Source organism: Haemorhous mexicanus, chromosome 4 (assembly GCF_027477595.1).
Source record: "Haemorhous mexicanus isolate bHaeMex1 chromosome 4, bHaeMex1.pri, whole genome shotgun sequence".
NCBI lineage: Eukaryota > Metazoa > Chordata > Aves > Passeriformes > Fringillidae > Haemorhous > Haemorhous mexicanus.
Genome location: NC_082344.1, coordinates 65,993,943 through 66,019,188, shown reverse-complemented (window position 1 = coordinate 66,019,188; position 25,246 = coordinate 65,993,943). Strand labels below are relative to the sequence as shown.

The following is a 25,246-nucleotide window of genomic DNA, read 5'->3' as shown; positions in this document are numbered from 1 at the left end:
GGAAGGGACTCACAAGAATCATCAAGTCCAACTCTTAAGTGAATGGCCTACGCAGGGATGATGGTTGACTGTTTAGAATTCAGAATAAGCATTATTAATCTTCAATTCATATTCAAACCAAGTATTTATGTGAAGAAGTTAAGATTGCTTGATAGGGAGAAGACTGGATGAGAAAAAACTGTGCTTGTTCCTGAACACTATGACAGCCAACCAGATCCAGCAACAGATGCTGAATACTCTGTAACTGAGTTTAAAAACACCCAACTCCTGAGCTGACTCTGCAATAAACTCAGAAGAACCTGCAATAGCCTGAGTCAAAACAAGACATGAAAAAGTCTTGAGTGGGACAATACTTACAGCCAACATCAGCCATAATGCAAACAAGCTCCAGTAAACTGGCATGTTTTTCTTCTGAAGCTGCAGATGTTGTTTGGTCTTCACCCATCAGCATCTAAGCCGGCTGCAGGCTTTTCATGACAGCTGTTCAATTTGCACAACTCACATCAAAATGCATTTTCACTGTCCCTTATCTTGAAAGGTTACATGCAGAAGGCCAGTGAAATGTCATTTGGGGTAAATGGCTTCTAATCCAAGCAGAATATTTCTACAGACATATAAAGTCTAATATATATCCTCAGTTATTGGATATGTTGGCAGTGGATTCTTCTCAGTCTTTTGCTATCAATTCTGTGATTTTGCGATCAATCATTAATCAAGCACAACCTCCAAAGATGGTGAGCAGCAAAGAAATGGAGACAAGCCTGAAACAGGAATCTACATCCAAAGATGTGGGGAAAAAAAAACCCACAAGAACTATGAGACAGACACACTCCTTGTCTAGGTTTTTCAAGGAATAATCTTTTCAGGAAACATTTTAAAAACATCAGACCTAAAGATCCAATAGCCTTCTCTGTCTCATCTTCATGGCTTCCTGTAGATATCATCCTTTATAACTGCTCTTTGTTTTCTCCTTGTTCTCTATGATTCTTTCTCATCATTATCTTAACAAATTTCCTCAATTATTTCTTTCAGTATTTCTAAGGATATGGCTTGAAATTTGTGGCTCATCAGCTTTCTGGAAAGCAGATACTGACCACCACTCCATGTGGACAAGACATGGCACACAACCTTCCTCTTCGCTGTGTTATGGAAATGTATCAGTGTCACATCACAGAACAGCCACAGGCAAAACAAGGCTCAGTGGGATCTAAACTTGCTGTGGTATGAGGCCACGGACCTGTACCATTTATCCTGCTTTCTGCACAGGCTGTGGCACAGCCCAAGCCAAGCAAGCCAATCTGCTGAATAAAGGCCAGGTTGGAACCTTGGTGCACCCTGTCGAAGTTCCTCTGTGCCGAGCAAGGTCCTACAGGATCCTCATGCAGCAAGCCAAAAATGTCTTCTGAACCTTCTTTTTCAGTATGCAGTTTAATTTTTCACTTAAGTATAACAACAACTACATTTGCATTATGGAATTCGCATCTTTATCCTTCAGCTTTCATTAGGAGAGTGCACAAACGCATGCAGGAATCAAGCTAACAGCTGGTGTTCAGGCATCTGTGCATAATCTAGCACTCAGCCTCATGGCTGTACAATAAATACGTGACCCTGATTTATTTCCCCCTCCCCTTTAACAAGATATTGACAGAGCCACTGAGGAACTGCCGAGTTCAGCTATCCCAGCATCACAGAGCAGGGCTCCCACAGCCTCCAGTTACACAGGACACTTGCACAAACAGCTTGCAAAAGCAGGTGGCCCAATCTGGTGGATTAGCAACATTATCCCACTTAATGAAAGCTCAAGATTTCATTAAATGAAATTATTGTCCAGCACGAGTATACACAGCAGTTACAGCAAGCATGTGTGGATCGAAACCGCTCTGTGGAGATTTGCAAATTACTGGCGGGTGCTAGAAGGTGTTATTGGTAACGGGATATCCAGCACTTAAAATGAGCTAAAATCTTCAAACTTTTCCAGTCACAGCTGGGACAGGTTGATCACACGAGCGCCCCCCACACGACACCCACTCCCTCCCTGCCGGCCACCAGACAAAATGGCGACCGGCTCACGCCCCGCCCGCGGGCCCGCCCCCCGCGCGTCACGATGGGGCGAGGCGCGCGCGCCCCTCTGGGCGCTCCGCCGCGCCCCGGAATAGCCGCCTGTTCGGCCCGGGGCGCCGCGTCCGCCCTGCTGATTGGCTTTCGGCCGCGTCACTCCCGGCCCGCCCGCTCGCTGATTGGCGGGGCGCGGGGGGCGGGCCGACGGGGCCGGCGGGCAGGAAAGCGCCATGGCGGCCGTGGCCCAATGCGTGCGGGGAGCGCTGCGCCCGCGCCTCCCGCTACTGAGCGTCGCGCTGAGGTGAGGGGGCCGCGTCGCGCCGCTCGCCCCACACCGGGCATTCGGGCCGGGGCCGCGCTCACCGCCGTACCGGGAGAAGAGCGAGGTGCGGTCCCGCCACGCTGGGTTCTAAGCCCTGGAGAGCCCCGTCCGACAGCCGCGACAGGACGGGCCGGGGCCGCCCCCATCCCCCGCCGCTCTTTACGGCTCTCCCTTGCCCTTCTCCGGGAGAGCGGCCCGACTCGGGGAGCCCGGAGACGCCAGGCCCGGAGTGTCCGTGCTGCGGGCCGGGATAGAGCCCGCGGTGTGAGTGCGGCGCTGATCCCGCGGCCTCGTCCTTGGGTGGCTCAGCTCGCTCAGCCTCGGGAACGCCGCGGAGCGATGAAGAGCCATTGTTTGTGCAGGCGGGCCCGGGCTTACCGCTCTACTGCGGGGACGGGAGGCGCGGGGGTGCCGCAGTACAGCGGGGACAGGAGGCGCGGGGATGCCGCTCCAGCGGCCAGGCCCCGCTCTGCGCCTGGGTTTTCTGGGAGGCTGTTGCCGGCGATTGCATCACGGAATTTGTTTCTTCATAGAGCACAGGGCTGAAAACGCGTGCTCCCCTTAAAAGTTCTGTGGCTGTAAACTGAATGTAGTGGACACTTACAAGCTGATATCTTGTAGCAGTTATTTACTGCTGCAGTTTAAATGATCGGAGATCTGCTGCTTCTGACGGAGGGTTCTGCACGCAATATTCACAGACTTAGAATTGTTTGAATTAGTACTTTGATGTGAGAATTTCGTGGATGTTATGAGTCAAAGTGTCTTTTATATCTAAAAAATGCTGATATCTTACAAAATAAGCAACAGAATAATAATGTCCATCTTCTTGCCTTAGAACATCGCCACGACTGCTTTGTGCAGCAACACAGCAGAAAAATACTGGCCAGAACTTGGAAGAGGACCAGAGTCAGAGCCAAAATGAGCAGAAGGTGGAACCCAGCTCTGCTGAAAAACTTCTAGCTGAAGAAAAGGCCAAACTGGAAGAACAACTAAAAGAAGTTACTGTAAGTGCCCCTGGGTTATTAGGTTGCACATGTTACAAGCTGTGTGCCCAGGAGCCTGCACTGTGGGTTCTCAGTGCACAGTCTGGATACGGTTATGTGACTCCTGTTTAGTTGTGTAAAATCCACAATTTGAAAATTTCTTTTAACTTTTAAGTACATGTCCTACAAGTCCTGGGATGCATCCCTGGTCAAAAATTAAGATCTTGGTTAATTTCTTTCCAGTTTCTGGATGGAATTGGACCTTTTCCTGCCAGAAAACTTGTTACTGATTTTCACATAGGTTTTGTTCAATGAAGAAGTAATTTCTGGGAGCCATGGAAGGGTTTGATTGTGTCTCTGGTATGTGCATTTGTGTGTGTTAACAGTAGACTTCATGGAAGCAGCTGCTGACTTACCAAAGGTCAGAGTTAATGGTGCTTAGCTTTTGTAGAATAGTGTACTTAGGCTGTAGTTAGGAAGTTTCAAACTTTCTCTGTGGGAGAGCCCTTCAGACTCAAGGCTGAAGCATCACATCCCTGCTGTGTGTCCCTGAGGCCTGTCTTGCATTCTCTCCTGTGCAGCAGCTGAAGGATGCCCTGAGAGGTGGGCATTAAGCTAAGATACTAATGAGTGCTTTATATAAAATGTGTTTCTGACATTTGAGACTTCAAGAGGTAGCCCAGAACCTTCTATAGAACCAGCACATGTGGATTGAGTTTGCTTTCTGTTGCCCTTCCCAAAGCTCTACAGGAAAGATTTGAGGTGCCATTTAATGTCTTAGTTTGCTGTTGGTTGCTTAATGCAGCTCTTAGACCAAAAATAGTCTTGTTGACTATTTTTATTCTGTTTTGAGATTCTTCACTGGCATACAAAGCTCAGCATGTTCAGGGTAGAAGCCATTCGGGGTTACTTGGTAAAGCACTCAATGTGAATTTTTATTTTACTAATTTTATTGTATTTCACATCATAGTGCATTGCTGGTAAATGGCCATATTTCTAGGAATAGACCAAAACTTGACCTAAACAACAGAGGAGTTAGGCTTTATAGTTTGTAAAGGCTGAGAAAACTGAAGGCACTCTGTGGGGTTTATGGAGAGGGAAGAGATGGTTTGAAAGTCATGGCTGGGTTGAATCTGATTTGCTGTAGTGCCAATGTACCTCATGACTGATGAAGGAATTCTGGGAGCACACAGCAGAAAAAGCAGAAATACTGGGTTCATAGAACTTTATATATCTGTAGAGTGAAATTTTTTTTCCAGCTAATCTGTTGATAAATACTAAGAGTTTGGAAAACTATCTGATTTCCTTTCCCTCATTTCTGTCCTTCTGAAGTGAAGCAAACTTTTGTCTTGCTAGGAGGGATGATGTGATAATTGACATGTTCTTTCAGATTACCCTAAATGGTAGATTTAGGGTATGAAACTGTTTAAAATGCTGTTTTATACTGAATATGCTGGATTATTGTCAGCTGCCTGACTAGGAGCAATAATTTCTGTTACTGGTTTTTCTTCTTTAGGAGAAGTACAAGCGTGCCTTGGCAGATGCAGAAAATGTGAGGCAAAGAAGCCAGAAACTGGTAGAAGAGGCAAAGTTATACGGTCAGTGGGGGCTCCTCTGGTGTTTACTCAGTGAGACCAGGAGATGCAAAACCTGGAAAAATGAAGCTGACTGGCTTTGCAGTATTGACAAGTTGTACTTGCCAGTGATTCTGACTACTTGCTTAAATAATGCTTTTGAGGCAGAGAGGTCTGAACAGTTCCTCAGCTTGCATCAGAATTGTGATCATCTCCCCAGCCAAGGGCAAGACTTAAACTGCTGAAGTCAACAGCTGACATTTTCTCTAAATTGGGTATCTAGTTTCCTACAATGTGCACTGCATTTGTAGATTTTCTAGTAAGTTTTGCAGCCTGAAGTTTGCCTTTTTCATGTATTTTTGGTCTCAGATCTAACCAAGAGCATAGAATAATAGAATATTGGTTTGCCTTCTGGTTTGGGTTTCTGGGTGGTTTTTTTTTTGGGGTTCTGTTTTTTTGGGGGGAAGGGGGGGTGTTTGGTTGTTTGGGGGCTTTATTGTGGGGTTCATTGTTTGGTTTTTTGGGAGTTTTTTGGGGTTGGTTGAGGGTTTTTTTTTGCTTTTTTGGGTTTTTTTTGTTTGGGGGGTTTTGTTGTTTTTTGTTCCTAGTGTTTGTTTTGAATTTGATTCTTTTTTGATTTTGGGATATTTTTGTGGGTTTTTTAGCCTTTTACAGTTGAATAACTGTTCTGTTGAAGAAGACAGCTTTCAAATAGAAGTAATACCTCTGAATGAATGGATTCTTTTCAGTGTAGGAATGCACAATCACTGGCTGTGAGGAGTGCTAGAAGCACATCTTCCTTCAAGAGCCAGGCCAGTAACATCTGATTTAGCTTTTTGACATTTCCAGCACAAATCTGTAAAACAGAAGTTGTGTGCAAATGCTGCAGCAGCAGAGTGCTGTTTTATCCTGGTGTTTGAAAAATGAGTTGCTCTTGTATACCATACACAGCTGTAGTTTAATTCTCAGTATTCAAGTTCTAAATCCTGAATACAGGGTCTTCAGTTAAAGTGTACTTTAAGAAAAAGTACATAGTACTCTTGCATTCTTTTTCATGAATGTTAGAGTGCTTCATCCTGAGGTTGATTTGCAGTAAGCATTGTTTCACTGATGTTCTACTTACTGCAAAGGATTTGGAGTCATGTCTGAGCTCAGAGGTGCTACAATGGAAATTAATTTCTTTTGAAAACTATATTACATATAATCTGTAAGTTTTACTGCTTGTGGATGAGTGCTTGTTCTGTTGAGAAAGGAGAAACTCATTTCTGAGACTTGCATAAATTCTGAGTTCCAGTCACAGATATTTGCAAAAATAATGTATGCAGTAAAAAACCGGACCAAACCACCTTCTGAAGAGTTTGGTTATTTGGTTTGATCCAGATAACTAGACAGCTTCTGTCTATACTTGGTACAGTTCAGCCCCAATCACAGGTCTAGTTTCTAGTTTAAAACTGTGACAGTTTTTTTTCAGATTTTTGGAACTACTTGGACATTGCTAGTTACTGTTCTGTAAAGAGCTTCAGTCTCTACAGAGCTGTGCAGTTGTTAGAGAGACACTTTCCTGAGAACTAGCTGATCCCCACAGATCTTGTAAGGTGCTTCTACAATTGTGGGGTTTTTTTTGTTTAAACCAAAAAATCAGCCTCTGGTAATGGTCATATCACTTCTTGGTAAGGAAAAAATAAAAAAACCCTACCAAAATATGAGCTAGAATTGAAAAGGCTGAATCCAGCTTAAAAAAGAACCAAACCAAACCCCAGCGCTGTTTGTCCTTTGCTTAGCTCTATGTAGAAATGTGTTAATTTATTGAACTGTTTTAATTTTTTCTTGATTGCTATAGCCTTAAGTGAGATTAGTCCAGATTCTCTTAGTGTGAGCCAGAGAACAGCCTCAGGACAGGGACTGTGATTAATTTGGAAATTGCTCAGTATTTACAAGGCACAGCTGCTGAATCTGTAAAAGAGGTTTGTAGAGGGAGGGAGAGGTGCAAGTTCTTTTCATTCAAGGAAGAATCATTGTTCATCTCTTGAAATCCTCATGAGTCTGATTACATGCTTGTCTTCTGCAAATGTTTTTAATGACATCAGATTAAAAGGTAGGAATAGGGCAACATAATGCTTTGAATGTCAGGTGATGAGAGAGACAAGAGGAAACTACTTGAAACCATCTGAAGGTTCGGTAACTTTGGTAAGAATTCTGTTATTGTTAGGTCATCAGCCTTTTAACTCTTTTGAGTTAAAATCACTTTTTTTTTTTTCCATAGAAGTAGAGGAGATGGTGTGGATTTCAAGGTATCTCTAATAGTTCTTTATTATCATCCAGAACTGGAAAGGATATTTTACCCCAATGATTACAGTATCTCATATATTCTTAAAAGTCTGAGTGCAGATTATTGCTGTAGCTTTTGGGGTTGTGAGGTTGGGGGACTTTAACACTCGTTTCCCTCAGTGGACTAATCCCATTCTCTCCTCCTTTATTCATTTTCAGGGATCCAGAGCTTCTGTAAGGACTTACTAGAAGTTGCAGACATTTTGGAGAAAGCAACAGAAAGTGTTCCAAAAGAAGAAATTAAAGATGAAAATCCTCACTTGAAGAGCTTGTACGAAGGTCTTGTCATGACAGAAGTGCAGATTCAGAAAGTGTTTAAAAAGCATGGCCTGCTCAGACTGAACCCTGTGGGGGCCAAGTTCGATCCCTACGAGCACGAGGCGCTGTTCCACACGCCCGTGGAGGGGCAGGAGCCCGGCACCATCGCGCTGGTCTCCAAGATCGGCTACAAGCTGCACGGGCGCACGCTGCGGCCCGCCCTGGTGGGCGTGGTGAAGGACGCTTAGCTGCTCCAGCTGGAGTTTCAAATGCCATACAACTATTAAACAGCTGGATGGTTTTTCTCTCACACCATGCTTCCCTCGTTCCTCTGCTCCCTGAGAGCTTTAAATGAGTTGGTTGAGGTGTCCCAGTGAAAATGAAGTAACCGATGAAATTCTCCTGCTTAGTGGCCTTCAACATCACTGTTCCCATAAGCTCTTCTTCAGTGTGAGGAGAGCCATTAAGCCCTCTAATGCTTTAGATTAGATAATGTTTTTTACAACTATTGCTCCTGAGATGGTGAATTAAATTGAAAAGAATGAAACGCTCACAAGAATGTTGCAATCTCGAGTTTATCACTGTGTGTAGATTGAAAATGCAGATAGTGGTTCAGACACTTCCTTTGGTTTTGTAGAATCTCACGTTGCAGAAGTGGGTGATGTAGTACAAATAACCTGCCTTCTGCAAGCACCCATCAGCTTTTACACACTGATGTGGTAAATGCCCTGTTTTGTCTATTCAAAAATAATCTCTCAACAACTGAAACTGAAACCTGTGTGAATTCTGAACTGTAAATAAATGGCAATGGAGATCAGATATCTTTTGTAATTGTTCAACCTTTTTGTCCTGTACTAACATTGAATCAGGAAAACCATCTAATACTTGTATGGCATTGAAGAACCAATAGAATTTATCCTATCTCTGGATTTTTAATTTAATGTTGTATAAATTGGTTTAAATAATTTTTATAGTCTTGTAACTTCCAGCTTTGCAATCAGTTTGTTATGCAAACTGTAGTGACAATCCTGATGAGAGCCAGAACACCCAAAGAAGTGAGTTGCTGAGAGTTTGGTATGTGATTTCTTTTAGACTTATATAAATAATTGCATGTAAGTGGCTCAAACCAAAGTGTGAACTCAGTTTCATTTTCTTTATTTCTTACATTTACTCAGCTTGGATATTAGGTTGCACCAGAACTTTTCTCTATGCAGCTTTTGCCATGTCTAACTCCACCTGCTGCTCCCAATCCTGCAGAATCAGCATAAAATACAGCACATGGTTACCCGAATGACATTTGTCTGGTCACCTGGATAGGAGGGGTTGGAACCTGGCAAATTACACAACTGACAAAGGATCTGCTCTTTTGTATTCTGAAAGCCCACACTAATAACACACAGGACAGGATCTTCAAACTTAGAGTAGTTATTAGGTCCTTTTAAAGTAAGTAATTCTGAATTTTTTGCCATGTTTCTGGTTATTGTGGATTAAGGAGCATCTTACCTTAAAGTCAAGTATTGATTATATTTTTTGTGATTCAGATAGAGAGTTACCAAGAGCTTACTGAACACGACCTACTCATGGTGAGAAGTGATTAGTCATTCCTTAAGACATGGTTTCCTTCATGGGAATTAAGCAGTTAATCAGGAATAGCCTAAGTGCATAAGACTGTTTGGAGGTTATTCATATTAATCATATTTAAGGATTCATTCTTTCTCAACTCCACAAAAGAGTGCTTGGACTGGGCAGAGGAGGGAGAGTAATTATCTGATGTGTGAAGACAACTCCAATGTTAATCAAGTACAGGGGAAAAAACCGCAAAGATCAAGTTTAAAAATAGAGGGGGGAAAAGGGGATCCCCTATACTAAAGTTGAATTTGGATGTATCTTTCCTTCTTTTAAGAGGAAGGAAAGATACATCCAAAGATGTATCTTTAAGAGTACACTGCACTTGTGTGAAGTAGGATTGAAGGATTGAAGAAATGGTTTTGTTGCACTTTGATTGGGACCTGTTCTCATAACTGATGTCAAAAAGGGACCAGGTTCTATTTAATATACCTTTAAAGAACTCTCATGTGTTATGTCCCCCCCCCAATCCCTCTGGATCTAAACTAAATGTAATAATAATGTCCTCAGTATAGAAGGTTTTGAAATAGAGAGTTAAAACCAGGGGACACATTGTTCCCTAGCAGATGAAGATTATGTTAATGAGCTTCACACAAACTGTCATTTTTGGACTACATCAATTCATTAGGGGTGTTCTCAAACACAAGCTCCTGTTCATGTTCAGCACAAGGGTCATCTTTAAAGCTGGTAACTGAGTCTCTCATTTAAGTTGTTCCCCTTCCCTGGCCTGCCCTCAGAAAGGCTTTGGCTGGAGTGGGTCAGTCTGTGGAGAGCTGCAACCACCTGTGCCATAGCCCAGGAAGGAGCACTGAAGAATTCAAGGAACAGAGGAAGGTAGTTCTGAAATTTAAGCACCCAACAAAGCTACCACCAGTACTAGCTATCATACACTGCATTTGCACCCATCACGTTTAGCTACAATGCAGCTCCAATTGTTACTGCAAAGACTTAAGCCATTTTCCTCATTGTCCAAGCTAAATTACTGTTAAATCAATCATGGAAAGAAACTTTAATATGAGTTTATTTACCAATTCACAATGCAAAAATCTAGTAAAAGGCTGTGTGCACAACATCAGTTAGGCTTTGTATGATTTCAGCACAGGCGTTTGTGTGTCTGGCACAGCTACAAATGTAAACTTCAAATGAATGCAACATTCCCTTTAAGGAAGAAAGAAGCTGATGAGCTGAACATGCTCATGGGGTATCTTGCTTCACAGTATTGAATGTGTCATCACTTAGGAGTGCCTGGGGCACAGGCAAAACCATTTTGTGAGAAGAGTAAACCAGAAAGTTCATGAAACCTGTTCCAGTTGCAAAGGAATCGAATGCAGCGGCTGCAGGAGAGGATAAGGGCAGAGCTTAGTTTGGGAGATTTCCAAGGCAGTTCATGGTCACAGACTAGTGCAAGCCTACAAACACTGTTCTCACTGCCTGCTGGGCCTGCCACGAGCAGGGGCAGGAGGGGCTGGAGCCAGAACACTGCAGCATCCGAGCCCAGCACTGGGCAGTGCACACGGAGGCTCCCTCCAACACAGCACTGGGATGGGACACACAGCACAGCCCCCACCCAGAGCACAAGATCAGTATTTTCAACAGCTTAGAGAGTGTTGCTTTTCCATAGGCTTACATCAATGGTGTTAAGACAGATACTATCATTAGTAATAACTTTAATTAGAAAAGTCAAGAGCATTAAGCATATAAAACACCTTGTCATTAGCAACATGAAGGCTGGATTATTTGTACAGTACAGGAAGCACTTCCAGATCAACACAAAATACAAGTTGAAAGAGCTCTTTGCCATCTCAGCCCCTTCACCACAGAAGAGAAGCAGCACAGCTGTAGTAAATTGCTGGATTAACATTAACTGCATCTCAATTTATAAGCAATCAAACAGAAAACCAGCAGCTCATAACAAAGGAATGCTTAGACTAAATCAGTTCCATGTGAAATATGGAACAGCAGCATCCTCTAGTGCAAGTCACCTGTAAAATTAAAAGCATAGCTGAAAATGAGACATTGCTTCTAGGGAAGCCCGTTCCAAGGGACTAATATTTGCTAAAGCAAACATTTACCACCTTGAGTTAGCTTGCAAGTACAAAATAAATATTGATATCCATATTGCATACATTAAAAATACTTTTATTTTACATTCATTTTGATGTTCAATAAGTTACATCTAGCACCAAAGAAACATTTTGGAGGGGTTGAGGAATTAAGAAGCTACAAAGTGTAAATGCAGAATTCACTTCAACATTTAAATGACTCATTGGTGCCTAGATTTTTTCCTAAGTTATTGTTCAGATGGGCTTTATGCTATTGCTTCAGTTTAACTTAGATGTGCCAAAACAGTATAGAAATATGAAAATCACAGATTTGAGGAAAAAAACCCCAGAAGAACCAAAACCAAAACAATTCTCTTAAACTCCCAGCTACATGCAGAATTGAGGCTTCAAAACAGCATGTTATGGCAGTTAAATAACAAGTTACAGAAGAACCAAATTGCATAACTAGAATGCTGAAAAGAAAGACTGAGCTTCCTTCCCACAGGAGTAGGACAGAGAAAATAACCAAGGGTTTACACCTTATGAACTTGTGTGCTGCTTGTACATGCATATAGGATGGAAGTGGTTATTAAAGCTACTCAGCACACTGCAGTTAGCTCCACTGCTGCCAAGAAGAGACAGTTTTGTCTCGAGTATGCCACAACAAACCACTTACAGATAAGCCAAACAAAGTATTACATCCCAGAGGACATAGCCCTTACCTTTTTTGAAGGGACACAACATAAGCTCAAAAGAAAAAGGCACTAGTTTTGGTTTTTTTTCCTTAGAAATGCTGGCTTTGTAATTGTACCCCTTTTATTCTAAACTCACTGGTAACACTAGTTTGGTAATGCTGGATGTATTAAATGAAACTCAGTTCTGATCAGAATACCTCTGCCAAACTGCAGAATTAATACTGTTTTAAGATTTTGTGGTATCCTCACTGACTACAGCCCAAAGCATCAAAGCAAGATGACAGGACCCTCCAGGTCTTGCACTCATACAGAAGACACTCAGGTCCCAAGTTTGGTACACCTGCACTCCAGAAGACCTGCCCAGCTTGCCTCCAGTCACAGCTTCCTGCTCCAGACATGACCAGCAGAGAGGCTGAGGCACAAGTAACTGTTCCATCTTCCACGTGCCAACCACTGTTTTTTATTCATTTGGTTAAATACCAGCAGGGAATTGAAGGATGAAACGGGCAACATTTTTTTTGTAATCCTCCTTCAACATCTTTCCCCTAATCAACAGATCTAACTAGAACAGTACTGTGGGTTGGGCATTTGTGTTTCCCACTGTGTTACATCCCAGCTGGTGCCTGGCTCCAGCAGCACTCTAGGCAGCAGCTGTCAGAACTGGAGGAGATCCTCCCAAGGTGCACTGCTCTTCTCCCTGTCAGTAAACTCAGATTCAATGTGCCTGGGCTGGTACCTTTCAATGTTTGTGCAATTAGAACCCCACAGTGGCTGGATTAAGCTCTCCAAATTTAGGAACACTTTGTGCATTTTGACCAAATCTGCATCAGTTGTTATTTTTGTTTTTAAAGACCAATCTCAGCAATCACACCCCACTTGAGAATCTTGCTCCCTTTCCCTGACTTCCCAATGAAATTCAGGAGGCAGCTACAGCTCCTCAGCCTCTCTGAGCTCAGCAGTTAAGATCTCAAAGGAGGAGACACAAGCTCCCCTAGTAAGGAAAAACAGTGATTTTACTGCCTGAGGCTCCCAACTTCTGCCAAACACTCACTTCCTATTCTCCCACATACCCACAGGTACCTTGCTGTAGGTGACCCCTCCTCTGGAGCAGAGCACCACAGCTGCTGGGGATTCCTGACACTCCAGTAGCAAGCAGGAAACATCAACTCTTCAGAGGGGTCTTTTTCAGGAAACTCAGGTCAAAACAATGCCCAGATCAGCTGGGAGCTCTTCAAGAACCCCCCTCCACAGCACAAGTCCCTGCAAGCATCTCAGCTACCCCATTTCCTTCCTTCCTTCCACTCCCTGCCATGGCTGAGCCCTGCTGTACTCCTGACAGGAACTCTCATCCAAGTGTCCCCACGCCTCGGCTGTAGTTACTAAGGAGAATGTTCCAAAAGCTTAGCACTGGTCACAAAAGTCCCTGCTCACCTCCTCCTGAGCACAGGACTTTTGTAAGCTTCACTTTGCTGCCAGCATTATGCCAAAAAAATAAAAAAAAACAAAACAAAGAAAGGGTGAAGAAAGTTTCCAGTGAATGAAACTATCTCCTACCTTCAAAGAAAAGCACGGATTACACTGATATTCCTTTATCCAATAGTACGGACTAAAGCAACTACTCTGGGACTACCGGACTTGAGTAAGTTCATATGAAAAAATCTGTTCTAAGAATGTACCAAAAGCAATGAAATCCAATGCAGAAGTTTCACAATTAAGTATTTTCCATGATCCAAAGCAAAAGTCTACTTAAACCACCATGGATCATGATGACTGTAGAGGTTTATGTATTTGCTCTTTTGTGTTTTTAAGCGACATGGTTTCTGTATCTTTGGGGAGGGAAGGAAAAAATAACGGAGTCCATGAGGCTGCAATGGGCCTCTGGTGTGTTTTTTCAGATAGGCTGAATTTCATGAAGCATCCCTGGATATCCAACCACTTTCTGTCAGAAAGTTTAAAATCCTTTTCTTCAGTACCTTATCTAAGTAACTGGGAAGGCGACTCTTTGAAGGAATTCCTTGTCTTTTTTGGAGATGGTCTTTAATGATGATAGTTTTTACAGTCACATAACGTGCAGGACTCAAGTTCAGAGAGCTGCAGAGCACCTTTTCCCTGTCCGACAAGAGTTCAAAGCCAGGCAGGTTTTCAATGGCAGCAAATTCACCTTCTTTACCCTCTTCCTTCCCTCTCTTTGAACTAGCTATGTTCTTGTTCTCCTTCCTCTTTTCCCTTTTGTGCCGGGCCGCCTCGTACTCTGCCGACTCCTCCATTTTGGTGATCCCGTTTCGCCGGTACCGCTGCAGCTCCCGAATCTTCGCTCGAAGTATCCTCTCCTTGTGCATGTTCTCGAAGAAGTCTTCAAACTCCTTGCAAGACATAAACTGGTACAAAGGCCTCAGTTTCAGCCTCAACTCCTTCTCTTCTTTTGTGATCTTCCGTTTGGGAGCTTTCTCTTTGTCCTTTTTATCCTTCCCCAGGAAGGCCGGTACCAAATTATAATCTCGTGCGATGTTCTTCCGCCGCTGCCTCTCCTTGAGCTTCCTGACGTACATGTCCACGTGAGCCCTTTTCAGCTCGATCTCCACGTCGTCGTCGTCGTAGTTGACCGAGAGGCCGCTGATGAGCGTCTCGGCGTCCTGGTCGTACTCGATCTCGTAGTCGTCGCGCAGGGGCATGTAGCCCAGCTGCTGCTGCTCGGCCACCGAGATGTCCAGCGGCGGCAGCGGCGTCGTCAGGCTGGGGGACAGCGGGCCGCCGCTGGGACACGTGTGGTCCGTCACCCTGTTGGGAATGGTGTCAGGGATGCAGGCCTTGCCCAGGTTGCCGTGGATGTACATGCTCACGTAGTGTTCCATCACCTCCTGAGGCGTTCGGGATGCGCCCACGTGAGCAGCCATGTCCTCCTAAACGGAAAAAAAGGAGGGGTAATAATACAATTCCCATTACTTCTCCAGCATAATGAGCACTCAGGAAAGAGCACGACTTTCTCCTTGCTCCTCAAAAGCCAACTCCTAGTACCTAAACTTCTCTAGCAATACTTCTCTAGCCCCATTTCTATCAGATCTGTGATTTCAGCTCTGGATGAGTGTTTACAGTGCATGGAGGCAGCTAAGCCACGAAACCAGCACCCCATGGTGATTCCTGAGCACCCATGGCACTCCCACAAAGCCAGCTCACCATAACCAGGAAGCTTTCCAAGTCCCAAGCCAACACCAATAGCACTGTAGGGATTAGGTTTTGCTTGTTTACATCATATTGCTGAGGAACAACATGGAAATAAACAAACAGTATTTACTGAAAGAGTAACCATTTTTATTCTTTTCTAGTTATTTAAGAACTAAGCAAGCTGCAATGATTATACACTTTAAGCTTTTGAAACAGTCTTTATATTTAATGAAGCAAAACATAAGTAACAAAACATCAAATCAATCAAAAATGAATCAAATGGTCCAGCAGAGGGCAATGAGGATGACTGGGGGACTGGAGCATCTCCCTTACAAGGACAGGCTGAGGGAATTGGGCTCGTTCAGCCTCTAGAAGGGACAACTGCAAGGGGACATCACCAAAGTCCATCAGTATCTGAAGGGAGGTGTCAGATGGACCAGGCTCTGCTCTGTGGTGCCAAGCAACAGGACAAGAGGTAACAAGCAGAAACTGATGCACAGGAAGTCCCACATGTACATAAGGAAGAACTTCTTCACTGTGCAGGTGGCCGAGCACTGGGACACACTGCCCAGAGAGGCTGTGGAGTCTCCCTCACTGGAAATAGCCAAGAACTCCAAGAACTGTCTGGATGCAGTTCTGTGCAATGTGCTCCGGGATGACCCACTGGAGTCCTTTCCGACCTGACCCACTCTGTGACTGTGAGATGCTTTCTTACTGCTGCTTTTAAACCCACGTCTGGCTGTGCAGTGACGCTGAAGGCGAGCAGCCGGCCCGCAGCTGGGACACACTGAGGCAAAGGCCGAGCACGGCTCAGAGGCAGGTGCCAGGTCTGTGACACGGATGGGCTGGCGGGAGGCGAACGCAGAACTTCGAGCAGCGACAGCTCCGAGCTGCGGGTGCGCTCCTCGGACCGGCGGGGAGCCCGCCCGGAGAGCGAGGGGCAGCCCGGGCTCCGCAGCTCAGGACGCGTCCCCGGGGCTGCTGTCAGGGCCGCCGGCCCGAGCAGGAGGATCGCCCCCGCCCCTGTCCCTCGCCCCTCGCCCCTTACCCAGTTGCCGAAGCCGAACTGCTCGATGGCGTCCAGCAGCAGCTGCTCCTCGCGGCTGCTCCAGCCGCCCTCGGCCTCGGCGCCCCAGAGGGTGAAGCGGCCGCCGTCCACCAGCTGGTAGCCGTGCCATCGGCGGTGCGGGCCGATCTCGGCGCCCGCCGAGAAGCACTCGGGGCAGAGCTCGATGTCGGCGCACTCGGTGCAGCGGAAGCGCAGCGGGCTCACCTCGGCCAGGCAGTACACGCAGTACTTCTTCCCCAGTTCCGCCATCTTACCCCGCCCGCGCGCGCGCGCGGCCGCGCCCCCGCCGCCCGCGCCGCCAATGGCAGCGCGCTCGGGGGGCGGGGCCACGGCCAGCACCTGCCAATGGGGCCGGGGCTGGCGGGCACGGGGCGTGTCAGCGCGAGAAGACGGCTCCGATTGGCCGAGCCGGACCTGTCTGCCCTTCCCGCGGCCAATGGGAGGAGCCGCCTCGAGCGGAGCAGCCGCGCAGGGGCCGCCCGCCAAGGGGCGGGGCCGCGCACGAGCAGGGGGCGGGGCCTCGCGGGTGCCCGGCAACGGGGGAAGCGGGGCAGGGCCGGGCCTCGCGGGAGGAGCCTTGTCATTGTCATTGTCAGTGTCTGTGTCTGTGTGACATTCCAAACGGAAGCACCCCTTCCCCGTGCAGGTGAGGATTAAAGAAATAAGTCGGCTCACGCAGAAAACATCAGGCTGAGATGTGAAATCCAAACTGCGGAACCACCGTGACTGCTCGGAGAGAACTGCTCAGCGCTCCATGGACTGCGAGCACGTGAAGAAAAGAGCTCAACCATCTGGGATGAAATCCTGAAGCTCAAAAAGAACGTATCGAGCGCAGTCCATAAGAATATACATGTCATGGATAAACAGCCACTTCATGGAAAAACTGGAGTTAATGGAAGCTGAAAGCCAAGGCAGAAAGGCTGAACTGATCAGCATGGAAATGTGTCAGAGGAGAGCTAAATCCCGACCAGAACAAAGCCAGCCAGACAAACAACCTGAAAGCCTGTGGAGAAACAAAACAAACTGCAGCAGAAACGTGGGGTGCTTGGAACTGAGATACCACTTCAGAACTTTGAGGAAAAATACTGCAGAGCTGCTGAGTCAGCAGCTGGAAATGCAGAAATGTCACTATGCTGGGCTGACCCCTACTTGTAGAGGAGTTCAGATAAAAAGCCAGAAAATTGCTAAAGCCACTTGTGAAGAAAAAGACTAGTACTGGAATTTTCAGTACCTAAATTACACTGACAACAGCTGATTAAGATAACTTTACATGACTTTATTTAACAAAACCATATATTTACAGTTGAAAAAAGTTCCAGTTTGATACACATATCTAAACAAAACAAACGTGGTAACTACATAACCCAAGTTAAACATGATGTACAGGAGATGTACCAACACTTCTCTATGTATCATTCTTGTGTCAAAACATTCAAAAATAAGCTGTTATAAGGTACCTTTTTTCCCCAAATGAAATTGTTTACTAAATTAAATAATATTACTGATTGACTGCAGATCGTAGTTGCAAAACTGCTTTACTATAAAGTGCAGATTGTAAAGAATCCCAAAGCTGGCTGGAGTTTTCTGGTTTCTCTGATCTGCTGTACATACAGCGGTACTTTTCATGTATTGCAGCAGATTCATTTTTCTTTACACCCAAGAAGAAAAGAAGTTTGCTTGATGGGGACATTTGCTCCATGAAAGAAAATCTCATGCATCTTGTTACAGATACTTTCAAGTACCCGAACAATAAAATTGTCATTTTTTTAATGCAATTCCCTGAATTTCTCTAGAGAAGATTCCTGTATTAGCTAATTAAGAGATTTGGTATACTACAAGAAACTTGAAAAGCTCAGTGGCAACAAATTCTATGCCATTACTACTCAGCTCTGTTTTTATCAAAATTCAAGCATTACCTTCAAATCAAGTAATTGAGAAGTTGAAATAATTGCATGGTTAGGCAGGTGATTTTTTTTCACATATATTTTGTTTGAAAATAAACTGTGCAAAGCTCCTTATTGCATTGCTGTTTCTTCATTAAAGAACATACCTTATATACACAAAGAAATCATTTAGAAAATATATACAACTTCTAAGAACAGATCAAATCACAAAGTAATTACATTTGCAAGTAACAAACAGTGCACAAGTGTTGCAGCAGGCCTTTTCCCCACAACTATGCCCACTGTCAGTGTTACATTCAACATCTTATTGAGAAGAGAAAAAGAACAGGCTGTCAATGGCTGCCAAGATACCTAGTAGCGAAAAAAAAATGCTTTTTTAACCAAACGAATGAGCCACACTTGTAGACTTGCTTTAAAAGAAAATACAAATATAGTTGCAATGAAGACTTAAATCACAAAGCCAGTTACAGTACCACCTAAACATGTATATTGAGGAAAAAGTGATCTCTGTGTTCCATAAACCGCCTAAAAGCATAGTGCAAATGTTTCGGATGGTAGGCCTCTCGTATTCTTCATGGAAAGGCATATTTGTTGTACTAACAGAAAAAGGATTATTAAAAAACACTTACTGACCTTCCTGCTTTCTATTGCACTTCAAAGCAATGGAGCACACAAGTACCAGTCACTGGAGGACAAATTCTGTACAAATTCTGAGAGAATTAACATGTTTCCTATCACATCTTAATGCCTATTTTCAGTAAGTGATGACCGAGGTGATGTGGTGGAATTAAGGTGACCAACAAAAAACCACATCCATTACACCAGCTACACAAAGTGGACAGGAGAAGAGGTCAATGAGGTATCGGACTTGCAGGCTGCATTTGCATTACACATCTTTCAAAGTGATTATGAGTCCTCACTTACCAGGGAATCTTGTTCTCACTCTTCTTAATATTACAATCAAATTATCCCTCATAGAAATAATGTCTGTACCAAAGGACAGTGCTTTGATTATGTCCCACAGTCCTTTACACTGTACGTTGAGTTGAGCAGTGTGCAACTATTCTTCTTGGTTTTATTCAGACAATGCCAAAATAATCAGCATAAAGCAGCTGAAGAGCACTGGGAAACTGTTGGCCATACAGCTGGAGGATTTAGTAATGCCTGTTCACAGTTAACACAAATATTGCTTCAGTTACCTTTCCCATGATCATCATTAGCATAAAACAGGTTTTACACTACACACTATGCAATAAACATTCTTGTCAAACAGAGGCACTCATGATTTGCCCTTCAACATTCACCTGAACGCAGAGAGGATCTACAATCTATGAGGGGTTTATGTAACAGCCGTTTGCTGCCACTGTAACTTGCTCCCATGTATTAGAGATCAGATAAAAAGCTCAGAAACGACAGCTTGTACTTATCCTGATGGTGTCTGGCACATTTCCCAATAAACTTCTTTCACTTGTCACTCTATGGATCTGCTCCACATAACTTTCCCACTGCGGCAGCAGCTTCAGGAGAATCCTCAAAACCTTTGCTTTTCAGCAGCAACACTGGCAAGAACTAACAGCTCCCCTACCATCCTTCCTCCTTAGTTCTGCCAGTGAGCAAAGCTTGGTTTAAAGTAGCTACCAAAATTGCTTTTACCATTCCTCAGTTTATCTGCTAAGTCCAGTTTTATCTCCATGACTAGACACATGGCACACAGTAAGTGGATGGTAGGCAAGAACATCGTGAAACAGCAGTGCCCCAGGAGAGGGACACATGGAAACAAGCATTCAGTGGTATGTGACCTTGGCTTTCAACAGAGGAAAGAAAGCACAATTAAGAAATTATGCCACCTTAATACAAGAACCCTCTTGGTGAGTTTAGAATCCAGTCTGATGAATTTCCTCCATATGCATCCAGATTGGAAAATAAATTTCCAAGGCATCTTGAAGAATAATTAGTTTTGCACTGCTAGTTTGACTTCTCTTCCAAGCTTACTTTCTACTTAACTTTTTCTTATTAAAGAAAGGAATGTGGTTCTATGTCTACATGATTTCTTTGGTAAATGGGACCCATATCCTATAAAATCAGAAGCATTTCTAAAGAAATGGTCCTTACATCATTTAGAATTCAAGCACCAGTTATCTAAAATCCAGATCCAGCTACTTTTACAGGTATTGGAAATATATCCTGCCTTATAATGGAACGGGAATATAGCTGTCAAAGCAACCAACATTGCTGAACGTCCAGTCTTTTAAAACATCTAAGAAAAAAATTTAGAAAACTCCCAAACCCTTGTTATTATTTTGTTTTACTGCCCTCATCAGAAATACAGAATGTGTAATGCTCTCGACAGCATATGCGCATACCACTAAAGTTTAAGGCTAAGCCTAGGTTTAATTTATAAGGGGTGTATCCCCTAATTTCCTTTCTTCTTTTTTTTTCACTCCTCCTCCTCAATTTTCTTCTCTCCCCTTAAGGCTATTCTACTACTAAATGTAACTCTGAACTAACACTTTGATTTGCAGGCTCATACATGTCAAACAGTAATCAATACTTCTGCCACTTTAGCTCTTTTCCTGGGAGTCACTGGAGGCAAACCAACGCTAACGCTTCAGTGAAGGACTTCCTTTTTCCATTTCCCGGTTATCTTTCTGCAGAGCAGCCAGTATCTAGACATTTCAGGAAATGAGAGAGAAGAAAAGCATTAGATTAAAAAAAATAATAATTCATTCTGAAGAGTTTCCAATTATGTCCGAGCAACACTACTTTAACTATTTAACGTAATTAAATTTAGAGAACCTCTCTCCTGACAAGAGACCTCTCCCATAAGTCCTTCAGACATGGTGGACAGAAACAGATTTAACGAAGGTTTAAACTCCATCTCCCCCAACACACACTTTTGAAGCCTGTTATTTGGGGTACTTGGCAGAATAGGACCCTTGTAGGACCCCTTCCCCACAAGGGACGCAGCAGTAGGCTGGCAATTTATTTGGAATGCAATCCTCATGCACACATGACATGTTCAAGGAAGGTGAGACAACTGAACAACCTGTGGAGCCACTCCTGCTGTGAATGTTAGAAATGCTCATCTTTAAGAGAAAGCGGGCAATCCCAAGCATCTACAGGCACTGCTACCCCAGGAGAGAACTAGAAACACCCACTTGCAGCTGAATTGCCCCAACTCCTATGCTGGGGCACCACCTTTCATTTTCTCTGCAAAAAAGCAGTTGGATGAAATAGGCAGAGCTCTGTTACGGAATGACTCACAAAGTGGGCTGGCTGTATTGCTGCTTTGAACAAAGGAGTAAAAAAAAAAGGTGTGTTTCAACTCTCCAACATGAATGGCTGCCACAGCCACTTAATGATTTCCAAATTCAGATGACACACCTTTTTTTCTTTAAACTGAAATTTAGTTGAAATTACAGCGATGAAACAATTTCTGAAATCACATGCTAAATCACAATAAAGAAGTCAGAGATGCAATCACTTCTGTAGAGCCCAAAATTAGGCAGAGTAGAGATCCTCAAGAAGATTAAATTGATAGCAAGTCCTGACAATATCTCCCAAAGAGGGGATATCTGCTTTTAAGTATCAAGTTGTAATGTTGCTAGCAGCCTTTGTAATTAAAAAAATTTCCAAAGTTGTCTGATTTTTTACTTCATAAATTTCACTCAATATTTCAATTTTGAATGTTTACGGAGTTCTCCCTTTCCAGAAGAGATTAAGCTAAACTAATCCACTCACCTCAATGCATGCTAAAAGCATGGAGTGAGCTACACAGTCCTACCTACCCATAAAATCAAGCACTAGCTCTGCATTCTTCCAGATGTTGCCAAATCCCATTTTCATGGGTAAAGTAAAATCATCAGTTACCAAAGATTGACATCCTCTTTACCTGAGCCCATTTTTTGTTTCTACTTTGCATCTGAATGGCAGCAATAGATGCAAAGAATTCTTCCGAAGGCAAGTCCTCTGGTAGCTTTGTTAAAAACTGAGCTATATGAATGAAGTCCATTTTGGTCAAAATATCTTCAAAAAGTTTTAGTATTCCCAGTGCTGTACGGAATAAGAACTCTTCTCCATCACGGCAGAACACATCCCAGACACGACAAGCCAAGTCTAGTGGCAAAGATTTGCTGTACAATGTGAATATCCTGAAAGACAGAACAAGATTTTCAGTTACTGGACAAGAAGTCTTGGATACTCACAGAAGTACACACACCAATGATCAATCAGTAAGTTTGAGGATTCTCAAATATTTGTAACTGAATATTCATTTTTATATTTCAGAAGTATGTCTGTTAGTTGTAGCACACCAATCCATGAAACAATATAAAACTGTACAACCATTAAGGCATGATCTTTAAATTTGATTTTCTTGCATCATACTGGAAGAAACAATATACATGGTTTTACAATGGGCATGTGATGACCACAGCTATAATCAAAGGCCCATTTAATCATCACTTCAGAGCTGAGGATTGATACAGTTTTAGTTGCAAAAACTCAAAAAGCTGAACTTGAAGACAAACTGCAATGGGCATTTTGTGGTTCAGATAAAGGAGATGAGTAAAATTAACTCTTGTGTTTCAGGCTTGATTGACAGGCAAAGTAATATTAGCATGAGTTTTGGAGGAAGGATCAGCCTGAACTCCCTTGAGTTGAGAGAAAAAGGCAAGGCAGCATGTCCAGAGAGGTGTAGATAGTGGTGATAAGATGGTGGCTCAGTGTCCCTGTACAGATGTGATTCCAAAGAGAAAGGGTAACAGCAAAAGCAACAGCCTCGTCCCAGTTGCTAAAACTCTATTCTCATTAACTAGCATGAGCACATTTCTTCCTTCACCAAGATGCTCACAGCCTGGCAGCCAGATATAAAATGTTGTTCCCTCCTCTCTCCTTTATCCAACATCTCATTACTGTGTCCAGTTCTGGGCCCCTTGGTTTAGGAAGGATGTTGAGATGCTTGAGCATGTCCAGAGGAGGGCAACAAGGCTGGTCAGGAGCTTGGAACACAAACCCTCTGGGGTTGTTTAGCCTGGAGAAGAGGAGGCTTAGAGGTGACCTTACTGCTCTCTACAACTTCCTGAAGGGAGGTGTCTTCCACCGGGCAGCAACTGACAGAACCAGAGGACACAGTCTCAAGCTATGTCCAGGAAGGTACAGGTTGGATATTAGGAAAAAAATTTCACCAAAAGAATAATAAAGTACTGGAATGCTCTTCCCAGGGGGGTAGAATCACCATCTCTGGATGTGTTTAAAAAAAGACTGGACATGGTACTTGGTGCTATAGTCTAGTAGAGGGCATAGGTTGGACTCGATGATCTTAGAGGTCTCTTCCAATCTCATTATTCTGTGATTCTGTGATCTCGGTGCACAGCAGAGCAGGAGCATTGCTGCCAACAATGACCTAACAACAGGTGATGAGAATCAATTCCTGGAATTATTTTACAGTATACAAGTGGAAAGGATTACGGTGGTTTTATCCTTCAGAATTCAGAAATAACTTTTCCGCAGGTGCACTGCACAAAAATCGCTGTAAAACTGCAAAGAATTCTTTCCCCAGCAGAGGTCAGCAAAGGCTCAAATTTCAATCAAACCTTTCTACAGCTTTTAACAAAAAACTCCTTTTCACGTTTGCTGAATTGAACAGTAGTTTTTATGTGTTTAAAACTACCCTCTATCCCCTCTAATTTTTTATTTGGGAAATTTGGATTCACATCAAAAAGATAAAATGGAACAGATACATACACACACACATATATATATGGGTATAGAATATGAAGTAATGTATTTTCACAGCAAAGTCTAATAATCAAAGGTTTTCTGCATTATCTGCTTTTTGCTACATAAAAACTTATTTAAATTATGTGCTGTTAAATATATAGCTTCTGTGTGAATCACCACACTTTCGAAAAAAAGAGAAAAGATATTCATTTGATTAACACCCTGATGAAACTAACATTTGCACAAATTCGGATGACAAGTGAATTGCAGGTTTAAGATCCTTAGGATTTTACTGTTTTTTCTATTTTTACATCTCAATGCAATCTTCTTATAACAAGTGGAAACATTTTAAATCCTGCTCTCCAAAAAGCTAAGTTAGAATTATAAAATAAACAAGAAGTATAGGTCTGAGATTAAAAACACACACTTGTTCATCACACGTACATGAAGGTGTAAGAAGAGCACAATACAAGCTCTTTCTTTGGGTTACTGGCTGATCCTGCACTGCAGACTTCATTTACTTTGTACACTCTTTCAATCTTTCTGAGCAGTCACAGACCACACGAAACTGTACTGCCACAGAATACCTACATGGCAGAATACAGACTTTTGTCTGTACACACACAGGAAACAGCAACAGGCATTCAATTTAAAAGGAACAGTGTAATAGGAAGCAATTCAACTGAGTCCTTTCCTGGTCACCAAGTAGCAGGGAAACACTACTACAGCCAGAAACAAGTCCTGGTTAAAGATAAGTAACAATGCCAACTTTATAGACCTGTTGTTATTCACAAAAGCCATTATTCTGTAATGATTCAGACCTAACCTGAATAACCCATTTGTATTACATCTCCAACTATGCAGAAAATTAACTGTCAAAAGACAGAACTATTTATGAGAACACTTCTTTTGTATGAAAGGATTTACTCACATCAAAAAAGCTGTCACATCAAGTCAGGTATTTGCCAATGAGCTCTTCATAATTTGGAAGGAAGTGCTATTTGCAGGAACTTAACAAGACAATTAACTTTCATTAATATTTGCATGGAACTGATGCATTAAGATGCAACAGCAGAGACTAGGCCCCTTAGAATAAGCAGAGAAAGGCCAGTAGGAATCACTGTTTAGATTCCTAGAACAGATACAGCATTTCATCCCTTCAAACATTTCCTACTGAAAGACATTTTTTATTAGACATCTGAGCTACTGGTCTGAAACTCTGCTGGAATTTATTGTAGCAATAAAGCAGCTGCCAGACTGAGGCAGTTCCAGCAGCATCTTTCAGCAGTACTGGCACACTCCTTGCACATGACCTGCTGTCACTGTACTGCAAGGTGACTTCTGTCTGCAGCTCTCTTGCAGCCCGCTCTAAGTCACAGGTGCAGACAACACAGCTAACTCACACAGAGATGTCCAGTGTCAGAGCAATGCAGGCTCCTGGCCTTTCTCTGGGTGGAACAGGAAGAGAAGAAGCACCAGATGCTCCTGCTCCTCCCTGGCCCTG

The 25,246-nt window shown here is 43.4% G+C and overlaps 3 protein-coding genes across 5 annotated transcripts in view; 1 reads left to right on the top strand and 2 right to left on the bottom strand.

Annotated features, from left to right (window-relative positions):
* Positions 1–2,237: 2,237 nt before the first annotated feature.
* On the top strand, positions 2,238–8,654 carry GRPEL1 (GrpE like 1, mitochondrial). The gene is made up of 4 exons (XM_059845224.1): positions 2,238–2,359; positions 3,216–3,384; positions 4,880–4,961; positions 7,425–8,654. The coding sequence occupies exons 1-4, from the start codon at positions 2,289–2,291 to the stop codon at positions 7,769–7,771; spliced, it is 669 nt and encodes a 222-aa protein (XP_059701207.1). The 5' UTR covers positions 2,238–2,288; the 3' UTR covers positions 7,772–8,654.
* Positions 8,655–10,152: 1,498 nt separating this feature from the next.
* On the bottom strand, positions 10,153–16,388 carry TADA2B (transcriptional adaptor 2B). 2 transcript variants are annotated; one of them, XM_059845222.1, is made up of 2 exons: positions 16,097–16,388; positions 10,153–14,786 (listed from the first exon to the last, which is right to left on the bottom strand). In XM_059845222.1, exons 1-2 carry the CDS (start codon positions 16,364–16,366, stop codon positions 13,794–13,796), a joined length of 1,263 nt encoding a protein of 420 aa, XP_059701205.1. In that variant the 5' UTR covers positions 16,367–16,388; the 3' UTR covers positions 10,153–13,793. The 2 variants fall into 2 exon arrangements, with proteins under 2 accessions (XP_059701205.1, XP_059701206.1); XM_059845223.1 differs by having other exon boundaries at positions 16,322–16,366.
* A 984-nt stretch (positions 16,389–17,372) lies between these two features.
* The window catches only part of TBC1D14 (TBC1 domain family member 14), a 64,512-nt gene continuing 56,638 nt past the window's right edge, over positions 17,373–25,246 (bottom strand). For both annotated transcript variants that reach the window (XM_059845220.1, XM_059845221.1), the window contains 2 exons: positions 21,914–22,172; positions 17,373–20,687 (listed from right to left, as the gene is read on the bottom strand). In XM_059845220.1, the coding sequence (XP_059701203.1) occupies positions 20,622–20,687; positions 21,914–22,172 (325 nt within the window). In that variant the 3' untranslated portion in view covers positions 17,373–20,621. The remainder of the gene's footprint in view (positions 20,688–21,913; positions 22,173–25,246) is intronic.